The sequence below is a fragment of the Nicotiana tabacum genome, chromosome 17 (genome assembly GCF_000715075.1).
Source record: "Nicotiana tabacum cultivar K326 chromosome 17, ASM71507v2, whole genome shotgun sequence".
Lineage (NCBI taxonomy): Eukaryota > Viridiplantae > Streptophyta > Magnoliopsida > Solanales > Solanaceae > Nicotiana > Nicotiana tabacum.
In genome coordinates this window covers 97354386-97368124 of record NC_134096.1, presented here as the reverse complement: position 1 = coordinate 97368124, position 13739 = coordinate 97354386, and the positions used below count along the sequence as shown (strand labels likewise).

General features: G+C 37.0%; 1 protein-coding gene across 1 annotated transcript; it reads left to right on the top strand.

Annotated features, from left to right (window-relative positions):
• The first annotated feature begins 6338 nt into the window (after positions 1 to 6338).
• Positions 6339 to 12981, top strand: LOC107817119 (uncharacterized). The gene is made up of 9 exons (XM_075235739.1): positions 6339 to 7022; positions 7356 to 7396; positions 8042 to 8199; positions 8774 to 8954; positions 9033 to 9098; positions 11133 to 11223; positions 11337 to 11404; positions 12349 to 12386; positions 12519 to 12981. The coding sequence occupies exons 1-9, from the start codon at positions 6428 to 6430 to the stop codon at positions 12694 to 12696; spliced, it is 1416 nt and encodes a 471-aa protein (XP_075091840.1). The 5' UTR covers positions 6339 to 6427; the 3' UTR covers positions 12697 to 12981.
• The last annotated feature ends 758 nt before the right edge of the window (positions 12982 to 13739 follow it).

Genomic DNA, 13739 nt, shown 5'->3' with positions numbered 1-13739 from the left:
TTCTCATCTTCCCCACCCTTCCCCTGTCTCTCTCTTCCACCAGCCACCCCACCCCCAAATCCCTTCTTTTCTTTTTCTTTCTAAAAATCACTACTCTCTTAAATATAAATATTTTGCATTAATATCAAGCTTCCGATATCTTTCATTCTCTAGCCTCCTTTTTTATATGTTTGATTTCATTCCCACTTAATAAAAATTTGCCATCATCGCAAATATTTCAATTAATATGGCTTTTTTTCCTATGAGTAATTTCGGCTACATCTATCGCGTGCATTTTCTTTTTCCTTTGATTTTGTGATTTTCTATCTCAGATTTAGGATTCTTAACTTCTGACGTTGAAGAGAAGGCTGGATGTCTTATTCTAAAAGTTTGTGGTGATGACGGCAACCATGGGAATGACAAACAAAATTTTGAAAGAGAGCTATAAATGAAAATAGCCAATTTATATATTTGTTGATGTAAATAAGTTTCAGTAGATATGGTACCCAAGGAGTTATAGATAAAAAGGCCATTCTTATTCTATTTTCGATCTACCTTTTCTATTTTTGCATTTTGTTTTAACAACAGCCTTGTTGTGGTGATGATACGGCGGTGTGAGCCATGGCTTATTGGCTTTTGATACTTTTATTTCTTTCTGGTATTAAATCACTTGGGCTCCTAATTTTTGGGGTTGAATTGTGTGTTCTAATTTTTCGGGTGGTCCATGGAGGAGAGATGGAGGTGGAAGAGACGTGTCACGACCCAAAATCCATTAAAGGTCGTGATGGCGTCGGACACCACTGTCAGGCAAGCCAAAAATAAATACTTAATTTGGTTCTTATTTTTAATATTTCTGAAATCATATTTCCTTCAATTAAATAGTAAAGGATGGAGTTTACAAAATAAATAATAATATCTTTAAAAATTTCAATACAATGCAACCCATAATCGGCCAAAACTCGGTGTCACAAGTGCATGAGTATCAATTAGGAATATAAAATAAAATACAACATCTATCCGGAATACAAATTGGGTAGAAAAACATAAATACTCTGAATGAGACTCTGCTGGATGCGGACTCGTAACGTGGAATGCAACTCATCTAAGTTCCCGTAATAACCGCGACTCTGCGCCCACAAGGCCACTAGACATATATGCACCTGCACAAAAATGTGCAGCAAGTGTAGTATGAGTACGTAAATCAACACGTACCCAATAAGTATCCCGCCTAACTTTGAAGAAGTAGTGACGATGGGTCGACTTCGGCACTTATTAAGGGCCAACAATATGATAATATGAAATTCTAATTAAGCATGATATATATAACAATAAAACTCAGAACAAGAAATAAATGAACAATTCATCACCATATTTAAGAACCTAAATCATTTCCTTCGTTTAAAACAAATAATCTTTCAAATAATGAATTTATACCAATTATAAAAGGGACTTCCAGTTCTATTATCACGCACAAAATTCCACCGAGGACGTTCGGCCCGATCCAACATAAATGTAATTGTGCACTGTCGAGGGTCAAACGACACGAACCATAGATGCATCTATTAACCTGCCGAGGCAAAAAGGCCCGCTCCCATGAGAGTAGTAGAAAGAATTACCCCGCTCACGGATCATACTTGCGACGCGGCCAAATATAAATTATCAATAAATCATAACTCTTTCTTGATTATTTTCAAAATAAAGACAATTCAACTTGAAGCTTTTAAATTCTTTAAATCCTCGACTTAGTTTCATTTGATACAATTAACAAATATAATCAAATAACGGTGTCCACAAAGTATGGTGTAAACCTAAAACTACCCGGACATAAATAGGAATAGTAGCTACGTACGGACTCTCGTCACTTCGTGCGTACGTAGCCCCCATAAATAATAGCACATATAACTTAATTCACTTATGGGGTTAATTCACTCTTACAAGGTTAGAAAAGAGACTTACCTCGCTCCGAAGTTCCATCACCGGCTCTCAAGCCCTTCCAATAACTCAAATCGATATTCAACGCTCCAAAACTAGTCAATAAACGTGCAAATTCATAAATATACACTCTAATACTTATTATAATCCAATTTATAACAATTTCTAACTCCGCTTGAAAAGTCGATAAAAATCACCTTCGGGCACACGTGCCTGGATTTCAAAAAATTTTAAAGATAAACCTTACCCATAGCACTATGAACTCAAATATATAATTTATTCTCAATTTCATGTCTAAAATCGTGATCAAATTTCAAGAATAACAATTTCTAGGATTTCTTCAAAATCTTAAATTTTTACAAATTTTTATGCTTGAATCCATGTAAAAACCATGTATTAAACTCAAAATGTAAAGAAATCACTTGCCCCATTATAGTTGATGAAGATGGCACTCCAAAGTACTCCAAAATCGGCTCCCATGGACGAAATGAAGTGAAAATAAAACCAAAGCCCATTTTATAAAATCTCACTGCCTAGCGACTTTCGCACATGCGGTGCTTTGGGCCGCATCTGCGGTACCGCACCTGCGGCAAATGCCTCGTAGGTGCGCATTTCCATCACCTGGCCGGGCTCTGCATCTGTGGACAAGGAGGGCCGCTTCTGCGAGCCTAGCCGCACCTGCGACCATGTCTCTCGCACATGCGCTCACGCAGGTGCGCCCAATCTTCGGCATCTGCGGATTCTGGGCTGCCCTCCGTTTCTTGCTTCTGTAGCTCGTGGGTCGCACCTGCGAGCCCGCACCTGCGGCCCTTTTCACGCAAGTATGATTGCACCAGGTATCAACTGCCTCAGCATTTTCTTTAGTCCAAATATCGATCCGTTAAGCATCCTAAACTCACCTGAGGCCCCCGGGACTCCGTTCAATCACACTAACCAGTCAAATAGCATAACACGAACCTGTTCGAGGCCTCAAATCACATCAAACAATATCGAAATCACGAATCACCCTCCAATTCAAACTTAATGAACTTTGAAATTCCAAACTTCTACAATCGATGCCGAAACCTATCAAATCACGTCCGATCGACCTCAAATTTTGCACACAAGTTATAATTGACATTACAGACCTACTCCAACTTCCGGAATCGGAATCCGACCCCGATATCAAAAAATTCACTCCCGGTCAAACTTTTTAAAATTATCCAAATTTCCAACTTTCGCCCAAATGACCACAAAATGACTTACGGACCTCCAAATCCAATTTCAGACGCGCTCCTAAGACCGGAATCATCATACGGAGCTATTCCCAGACTCGGAATCCAAAACAGATATTGATATCATTGAAATGCACTTCAACTCAAATTTATAAAATTCTTCTAAAATACCAACCTTCCACAATAGGCGCCGAGACGCTCCCGGGTAATCCAAATCCCGATTCGGACGTACGCCTAAGTCTAAAATTATCATACGAACCTGTTGGAACCTTCAAATCTCGATTCCGAGGTCGTCTAATCAAAAATCATACTTAGTCAATTTCTCCAACTTAAGGCTCCCGGAATTGAAATTTTTCTTTCCAAATCAACTCCGAACTTTCCGAAATTAAATTTCGACCACGCGTACAAGTTATAATACCTGAAGTGAAACTGCTCAGAGTCTCAAACCGCTGAATGACGCGCTAGAACTCAAAACGACCGGTCGGGTTGTTACAAGACGGGGTTGAAAAAGATGAGGGTATATGTGTAATTTTATAATTTTTATTTATTTATGTTAATGACAAGTGTCACGACCTTATTGGTGCATTACATTACCCATGTTTAGGTAAAGTGGTCAAGAAAAAACGATTTGTCTTAGACACACTTTTAAAAAGTTGAGTGTGTAATATTATTTTCGCCCACAAAAAGTGCTTAACATGAATTTGGTCCATAGTTCGGTTGCCAACTTATATATTTTGCCTAATTATAATAACTGAAAGTATGAGTAACCTAAAAAATATGATACGTCCCATTTGGACATAAGAAAGTTTTTCCCTTTTTCCAAAAAAAATTACTTTTTTCGAAATCAACGTTTGTTTATAAAATTTTTAATTTTCACTTGAAGATGCATTTTGAAAATTATCGAAAATTTGAAAAACTCCAAAAAGTTTTTCAAAATTTTCACTCAAATCACTCACAAAACTTTAAAAATAACCCCAATTATATTCATGTCCAAACACAACTCTAAATTTCAAATTCCATTTTCACTTGAAATTCCCCCCCCCCATTTTGAAATTTTATAATTCTTATGTCCAAACGCCCACATAATTTAGCATTGTACAATTTATGCTTTATAGGTGAAATATCGCTGACAGGGCTAAAAAAATCTCGTTGTCAATATAAAAAAGTTAAATTCATTTATTCATTACTATTTGCTCTTCTGAATCGGTTCTTGAACATTGATTTCATCAGGTTAAATAAGGTTAAAAACAAAGGGACAACTGCTTATATGTGGTATTTGATCTCAAACCAGCGGGACAATAAATAAGAAAATTATACATGACTATTTTTACACAAACGAATAGCTACTTTACTCTCACTTTCGTCTTTCATCCGAGAACGTAGGGTTTCCTGTTCGTGATTTCTCTCCAATATTTGACCTTATGCTTGCAGGTAAGTATTCATATGTTAACTGTTTCTTAAAGTTTATACGAGTACGCTTATTCTAGCTTCTCAGATTTAGAATTTTGGGATATTAGGAAATAAAAGTTAAGTTGGCTCTATAGAATTAAAATGGGCTGCCATTCACTTGATCGTTAGCCCTTAATCGGACTTTTGATGCTTGTGCCTTGGGATAATCATCCTATTATATATTGTAGTACACTTTCAAATTCTTCACGTTTTAAGATATGACTATTTATATATGGTGTGTGCATTTGATTGCAAGCTCTTTGATTTCTCCATTTTCTAGATTAATTAAAGAAGAGAATCTTGATTACTGTATGAGTTTGTGTACATGTAATTGGTGGTTGTGGGTGTCAGGACTCAATTCGATCTGCCTGCTCTTGAGGTTTTTGCCCAAAATAATAGCTAGTACAAATCAAAAGAGGCACCAGCCCAATATGATGGTTGAGAGAGTGTATAAATCAAAATGCAGTGAATCAGATCATGGTTTTTGCCAAAAAAAATCTTCTTAACTTGCTATTTTTCCAGTGGCATAGAACTCATTTTGGAAGCTCATAAAATACAAATAAACGCATCTCCACTCCCTCTTTATTTGGTACTAATTCATCTTAGAGAGAAATTAAAGAGAAGGCTTCGGTATTTTTGTTTGTTAAATTTTGGGTATATTTGTTAAACCTCATGTATTGGGATGGCAATAGGGCATGGCAATACTTAAACGGGGCATGGTAAGATAAGGCAGGTCAAAACACGTTGTAAGAAAATTTTGAACAGGGAAGGACATGATAGGTAAGGAGTTTTAGCTTTATTAAAAAGGTCAAAAGGTATAAAAATTTAAATAATTCTTACAAAATGAAAAAAATTAAAAAATAAAAGAGAGTCTAAACATGGCAAGACATGATCTAATAGGGTGGGAAGGGCAGGGCAGGACAACAACTTGAAAAATGTTAAATAGGACAGGATATGGCAGATCAAAAGCTTAGCATGTCATACAGTTTGCCCTGCCCTACCCAATTGCCATCCCTACTCATCTATATTCTTTCCATTCTTCTTTACCATTGCAGAGCTAGGTTGGAGGGTTGAGGGTTCATGACTAGAGGAGGGAGGGGAGGGAAAGAAACTGGGTTTGGGGTGGGGGGTTCGGAAGGGCGAAGCTTCGGGAAAGAAGATGTAGGTGCGGAGGAGTTGGGGAATATTTTAAATTATTTTCCTTTTCTTTACGTTGTTAGTTTTCTTTTGATTATAATACTTTTTAATCAAAATTATTGCATTCTGTCTCTTTTAGAAGCGTGGAGCCACACACTTTATCTGACTCAACAAAATAAATACCACATAACTTTAATTAACGATCAAGGGGATTTAAGAAAATAAGTTTTTTATTAAGTAGAATTGTTTAGATGAAAACAAGTGATGTAAGAGGCGAGATGTCAAATTGAAATAATTAGAGGAGTCTATTAAGCTATTCGGCTTTGCTCCATTTAATATTCCTTTGTTTCTATTCTATATACCATATTTAGTCTTTTACTCTCCACAAGTACACAACTAGTTCCTCTGCAGTTGCATATATGAGCTTTTTCTTTTGAGTCATTTCTACTTTCTCTCGTTTTAAATTGTTGTAATATTTACTTTTCGAAAGTTAATTTAATTAATTTTTAAAGTTAAATTAGAGATAAAATTAAAATTTACATTCTTAAAAATTATAATAAAAATACTAAAAATTATAATTTTTCTTACGACAAAAAGTTTAAATGTCGATCTAAGTTTACTTTCACTCTATAAGCAAGATATGACAACTAAAAAGGAGCACATATATACTTTTTGTTTTGAAAAGTTACAGTTGTTTTATTTAGTGAAGTTGGAAAATGGACCGTGGAAATTACCGACGTGGTGGCGGTGGAGGTAACCGTGGTCGTGGCCGAGGCCGTGGTGGTGGTAACTCCGAACAGGAGCAAGGCCGTGGAGGCGGAAGGGGTGGGTCCCAGATGGGTTCATACAATCAGCAGCCACCATTTCAGCCTCCGCAACAATGGGATAACCAGCCAAGGGCATCTGGTCCGGGTCAATATCAGGGTCGTGGGGCTCCTTATAATCAGCAGGGTACGGGTCAGCACCTTACAGCTGGTCAGAATCCGGGTCGTGGTGGTACTGCTTGGCCCCGGCGTGGTGGCGGTGGTACTGCTTGGCCCCGGCCACCACCGCAGCAGCAGCCACAGCAACATGGTAGTAGTGGCGGTGGTACTGCTTGGGCGCGACCACCACCGAAGCAGCGACAACAAGATGTTAGTAGCGGCAGTGGTACTGCTTGGATACGGGCACCGCCACAGCAGCCTCAGCAACATGGTGGTGGCGGCGGCTGTGGAAACCAGCTGCAACGGGATGTGGAACCGAGTAGATCAGGAGCCTCAAATGTTCGTTCTAGGGGTGCACCTTCAGGCTCTAGTCCTTCTCAGTCTTCTGGTATTAACTCATACCCTTACATGGTTGTTTTTACATTTTATGTCTGCATAAGTACAAGAATTTTAAATCAACTTGATCTGAAGTCCCTTTATACCTGGCGTTTGGAAGTTTTCGACTTTTTATAAGTGTCCATTTGATCATTTCTCTATTGTTCTCCATGACCTTGATCCTGTGTTGGCATAGTTTGATGTTTTGGAGTGCCCTATTGCAAACACTGTTTTTTGGTTCAGACCGTGCTTTTATTTTATCTTTGGATTCTTTTGAATATGGCTCCTAAATGTTTTATCTTACATTGGATTTGTGATTCTAATATTCACTGTTCTGCTTTTATAGGTCCAATCCATCAAATGGATCGACAGCCTGTGAAACAAATGGTATATATTATATTCGTTGATCATTCAGGCCCATTTTCTTTTTCGGTAAATGGAATTAGACCATCCTACCCAACCAAGAGTAGTCGATAAATACTTAGGGTTCCCTTTTCATAAGAATACAAGAGCTGCGGCGTTCATAGGAGGGGATAGGTTTTGGAGTGAATTCTTTGCATCTTTTCATCTGGATTTTATAGTTCGTAGTACTTTTTTATGTAGAAAACTGCACCCGGAAGTAGGATCTGTGGCAGCAGAAGCATATGCCCAGACGCCTAGTTTATTGAAAGTGCATATACTGATTTATAGGTCTCCGCTTTGCAGTTAGGAATAATCTCATGTCTACGCTGCCTGAATTGCTCTTATATCTCTTATAATTGATCTCATTTCTGCTTGAACATTCAGTGCTGCAAAGTTATTAATCAACAAAGTCTTTACTAAGGCTATTCTGTCTATTTTGCTTCCATTGATTCTATTAAGGATAAAATTTTGACTAAACAGCCATATTTTAGCCAGTAATTTGTTTAAAATATAGCATGACGTCTAAATAAGGCCACTTTATTTGACTTCTGTTTTTTGTCGAGGAACTCTTTCAGGATTAAAGTTGAGTTAGTCCTCCAAGTCTTATTTTTGCCTCTTTGTTTCCTGTAGGCAGTTGAAAGCCAAAATCCGGACTACTCTCACTTTGTATCGCTTCCATTAGCCATATATCCTGAACTGGTAAACAAACTCATCAACTTTCAGAACTCAGTTCTTGGAATTACTGAAGTGTCCAAGTCCCCTACCTCAGAATCAAAGGCTTCGAACTATTAGGTATAAGATCTACGTACTGTGTTACTTTTCTTAAGGACAGGTTAGCTAAAATCCCCGTAAACTTGGCATGGGTTATTAGTTGCACATAGTATTAATTATCCTATGCACTTGGATATTTGACAGCATTTTACCCCTGGATGATCTCATCTCTTGGAAGTGACATACATGCTCTTGCTACGCTCTTTGCATGTCAGCATCTTAGGGGAATTAAACAATTGGAATAAATAAACCATTGTATATGACTGTCAAGTAACAGGTGGAAAATACCCCACCTCTAGCTGATTCTTCAATTTCTCGTCACTTGCACGCACCTAAACTCTTTGCCATGTCAGCATCTTAGGGGATAAGGACTATCAAATAGCCAAGTCGAGGAGTAATTAATATTACGAATAGTTCAGATGTGCTACTAATAATTCGTGCCAAGTTTATGGGTTATTAGGTATTCTGCCTTGATTAAAAGATGAAAAGAGAAAAATGATTCATGTACTAATGTTGTTGTAAAAGATGAAAATTGTTCTCTCTTCATTTCCTTATGTTTATTATAATATCTATCCCTATCTTTCAACCTAGCATGGGGACTCAGTGCTTCTATTTCTTAATCTCTGACAAAATTCACCAATGTTTTTCCACTCAAACAGAGTTGGGAATTGAGAAGTCCATCTTTATTAATCCAAAAACATTCCACTTGACTGTGCTCATGCTGAAGCTTTGGAATAAGGACGATTTTGAAGCAGCTGCTCAGGTTTTGCGGGTAAACATTTCTACTTGTATGGCTATTTTGTCCCTTTGTAATATCTTTTTCTGTGTCTAACTTCTCAAAATAAACCAGAGTGTCTCACCAAAAGTACTTGATGCTTTGGAGAGCCGACCTGTGTCTATAAGACTGAAGGGTTTGGTAAGTATTTATCCAAGTTATACAATTATGCACTTCGGGCTGCTATAGTTGATAACCATTACATGTTAATTCTTATCCGCGTAAGTTATATCATCTCCTTATTGAAGCTAATTTTTTTTGTACACAGCTGGTTTAGTTATGACAATTTAAGTGGCATTATAACCCTTTCCTTTGAAATTTATCCGTGGAGTTCGTATTTGCTTATCTGCTTGTAATCAATCTTTGGGTGAATCATCTGTTGCTAATCGTCTGCATAAAAAGGTATAGGTTAACGCACAAGAAGTGGATAACCTATTATTGGGAAGGGTCAAATAATAGGGCGTGTATATTATACCCGGATGTAATGACTACAATAAATAGCCACGTGGCCTAGTAATATGTTGCCAACGCATTAAATGGGACCACACCTATTGCGCCATTAGCGGGAGGGGTAATTTTAAGCCTAGAAATAACATCGTGTGTATTTATGGACCAAAAGGTGGATGCAAGGTAATTTTAGACCATTTACCAAGCAATAGGGGTAGTTTTGGCCCTTTTCCGTAAGAAAAATGATCAAAACACCGCCTGCCACTACTCATCCCATCTCATGTAGTAGAGTCCAATAACGAAGAAACATGGAAAAATGTTGTAGATTGAGCAGAAGGTGATTAATGGTTTTCTTGCTGTAGCAAATGCACTTCACCATTAATGGCTATCTTGATGCAGCAAAGGATCTGGGATTCATTGAACAAAGTAACAGAGGAGTGAAAGGAAACAATGAAAGGATAGACTAGTGGTGAGGAATCTCCACCTACCGTAAGATTATTGGTTTAAGTCACCAAAAGAGCAAAGTAGGAAAGGATCACTCCTCGGCTCAAAGTTCTCGAATGAACATCGAGGGAAGACATCTAAGAGCAAGTCACCTTTCAGTATTCACAAATTTTAGCAATTGTCAAATTGGAAATTTTCATATTGTATTACAGAAACTAATGTTTTTATATTGTTTAGGTTCATATGCATGAAGATCATCTATATTTTGTTTTTTCAGTATTAAATATTGTCTGAATTTAACTTGCACTTTATCTTTTACTTCAAAAACAAAATGATAGATCTCATACTAGAGATACTTGAAATGTCCAACTATAAGGTTCGAATAAATTTAAGTTGCCACCTGACGTGTTTGTTCCTTTTTTCCTTTTATAACTATACATGTGTTGAATGTGATGTAATTTTTCCATGCACCACAAAATTTCAATATTTTGTTGTGCAAAGTAAAATAACGCGAGTTAACTTAATCAATTTAGTTGTACTTCGCTAGTGACTTTTTCTTTGGCTTTTTCCTTTTTGGAGAGTAATTGCCGGGCTTGCAGTATGTGTTTATCAAAAAAATGCATACGGTCCACTCAGATTTTATTTTATGGATTCTGATGTCTATTTGTTGTGCTATAGCAGTTTGCTAGTTTGGAATATTTTCTTGTGGTTTGATGATTTTCTCTTATGGGCTAATAAGTTAATGGCTTGGGGAAACACTAAAACAAGAAAGAAAACCTCTCCAAACAGGATACAAGAATTAGTAGTGATATTACAGTTGTAGTAATATTTTGTAGCGAAACAGTGCGAATTGATGAAGAAACATAGATCAGGCCTGCCTTGAGTTTATATGCTTAAAAGTTAAAAGTATTACCAAAAAAAAAAAGACTAACGCATGAGAGTGGAAATGTGAATTAGCAAATAGACTTCTGTAATTTTTTAACTCCGAACCAAACAATTGGTAAATGTGTATTAGAGCCTTCAACTGTGCCACTGGTAGCAATGTTGACCCACTTATATTGTATCTAGAGAATTCATTTACCTTTTCATGCGACACCAATCTCTTTTTCTTTTTGCTTCTTCAATTGTTGGTCTGTGTATGTGTGTGTCAGAGAGAGTGAGAGTGAGAGACTACATATCATATAGATTTTAGATGCTGGATGTTTCTGGGCTGTCGCTTCTAATGAGATTTCACAAGGTCTCAATTTTTCTTGGCCGGAACTCAGATTTGTTCTTACCCTGCAGGAGTGCATGAGAGGGTCTCCGGCAAAAGCTTATGTCGTATATGCTCCTGTGGAAGTAATTGGTGGTGAAGCCCGACTTTTACGTGCTTGTCGTATCCACAATTTCTGGCATCTTCTTCACTGTACCCACTGATTTTAATTTCTCTGCATGTGTCATTTCTAAGGGAAATTACTACCTGCATTTGTCATTCCTTAGTCTTTCTAGAGGTCATCATTGATGCGTTCACTGAAGCTGGTCTTGTTCTTGAAAAAGATGCAAACCGGAAGTTAAAGGTATAGCTTTCAAGGTGTTAATTCTGTATTCTGGTTAATTGGTTGGCAGTGCCTTTATTGTTTGTCCATTAGGACTCTATTTCTGTTGATGCTGTGTTCAAATACTTTGACCATTCAATCTAGTGCTGCTTCTTCCTTGCTCTTCCTCCCCCACCGACCCTTCCACTTTCTTTTCTCATAAAAGCAATTTATTCATTGCAAGCGTCTAAAAGCGCCCCAGGGCTTTGGTCTAGTGGTACAAAAGCTAGATATTTAAGCGGAGAAGGATTGAGGGGCGGGCTCATTATCTACCGAGTTCCGAACTTTGCACCACTTGGCCCCCGGGGATTTCTTGGCTATCCTAAAAAAGCAAGGGCCTAAAATCATAAGGCACCCGGTAGAGGATCTCTTAATACAACCAGAAATGGTTCGACCCTATTTTGGAAATGGAAGCAGTTAATTCACTACCAAGAGTCAATATGGCTGCATCCATTTTAATTCTGACACCTCTTTGAATTCAGAACTCTCGAACCGTAACTCATTTCTCACCTCCTGCATTCCAAATTTATATGCCTGGAACTTGTTTCTTCAGTTGCATTTTTCTTGCTGGTGCTTTCGTGTGGTGTTCATTTCTTTTTCTGCTCTGGCATCAAGTATTAAATACTTATGCTTCATCTTATTCAATTATATTCTCACTTTTATGGTTACTTTTGAGAAATGCTCATTATGCTTGTCCCCCTAAAACTGTTTTTAGACTTGCACTTGATACAGTTACTTATCAAGATGTATTCTATAGTCTCTGGTGGCCTTTTTCCTTTTTTGATTTGATACCAGAATGCTAGTATAGCTTATCCATGAAATTGTCGTGATAAAAATTACTAAAATTAATATTCTTTTTTTTTTGTGTGGCTATTTTCATGTTTTGAAAAGTTCCTGATAAGCCTTTTCTGCCCCTTCTAATACAGTTACATGCCACTATAATGAATGCGCGACACAGCAGAAGGTGCCATTTTTAATTCTTTCATTGCATAGTCTTGTTTATTAGTCGGCTTTAAGTCTCTAGCATGATGCTACCGGTTGCATAACTCTCTTTGTTGTTATGGTTGCCACTGACTTACTGTTCTCTAATTGGTAGCAAAAATAGATCAGGAAATGCTGATTCCTTTGATGCACGAGCAATTTTTGGTCAGTATGGCTCGGAAGAATGGGGAGAGTGTCTTTTACGTGAAGCTCATCTTTCACAAAGGTTTGTGTATGGTGACAATGGCTATTACCATTGCTGTGAATCCATCCCATTTCCTGAAGGGATGTAGCCATGTAGGGTGTGTTTGGTATGAAGAAAAACATCTTCAAAAAAATGTTTCCTATGGGAAAATGAGTGTGTTTCTCTCATATTTTCTTGTGTTTGGTAAGCAAGCATGTGTCATGTATACTAGTTGGTGAAGACATTATATATGATTTCTCGTTAATCTGCTATTTTAGTAACAATTTTAGTTGTTACTAAAATTCTATTGTATTGTATTGTTAAATTCGTTGGTATGTAATAACGAAAAGACCCATTTTATGTAACAGACTCATTTGGTGTGATTCGATTGTTACGTTCTTTTTTTTCCCAGTTATGTTACTTGTTATTTCATTGTTCTATCTTTCTGTTTAACTTCATCTTACATCGGGCTCCAAAGCAAACATGAACACAAGTGTAATAATATCATATGAACTTGCTTGGGCAATTAAATCACCAAAATAACATCTAAATCTACGAATCAATATTAGACATCTAGTTTGTTTGGCGCTTCATTTTTCTATTTATCCCTTTTAGCATTCTCACCTACCTTTTTTATGCTAAGACCCTTTTTATTGGTTTTGGTGAATTTAATATCTTAAAATATTTACGAGGCATAATTGGTGATAAATTAAGAAATTGAGATATCTTAAATTATTTTGTAATTGTTGATAAATTTAATACTTGTAGTAATTAGGGTATTAGTAAACTTATTCGTTATCATACAATACTATACAATTAAATCAAGAAACAAAATATTATTAAACTACATCAAGCGATACAATCTATTAAACAATGAGTACAAACATCGAATATCCAATGACCCTGTGAGGGATGGAGTAATGATTTTGTCACGACCCAAAATCTTTGAAAGGTCGTGATGGCACCGGACACTACTGTCAGGCAAGCCAACATCAATAATTAATAAATTCTCATTTTAATATTTTGAATTCATAGTTATTCCCCTCAATTAAATAGCAGAAGATGGAGTTTACAAAATACGTAATACTATCTTTAAAAGAATTTCCAATACAGTGCAACCCATAATCATCCCAAAACCCGGTGTCACAACTA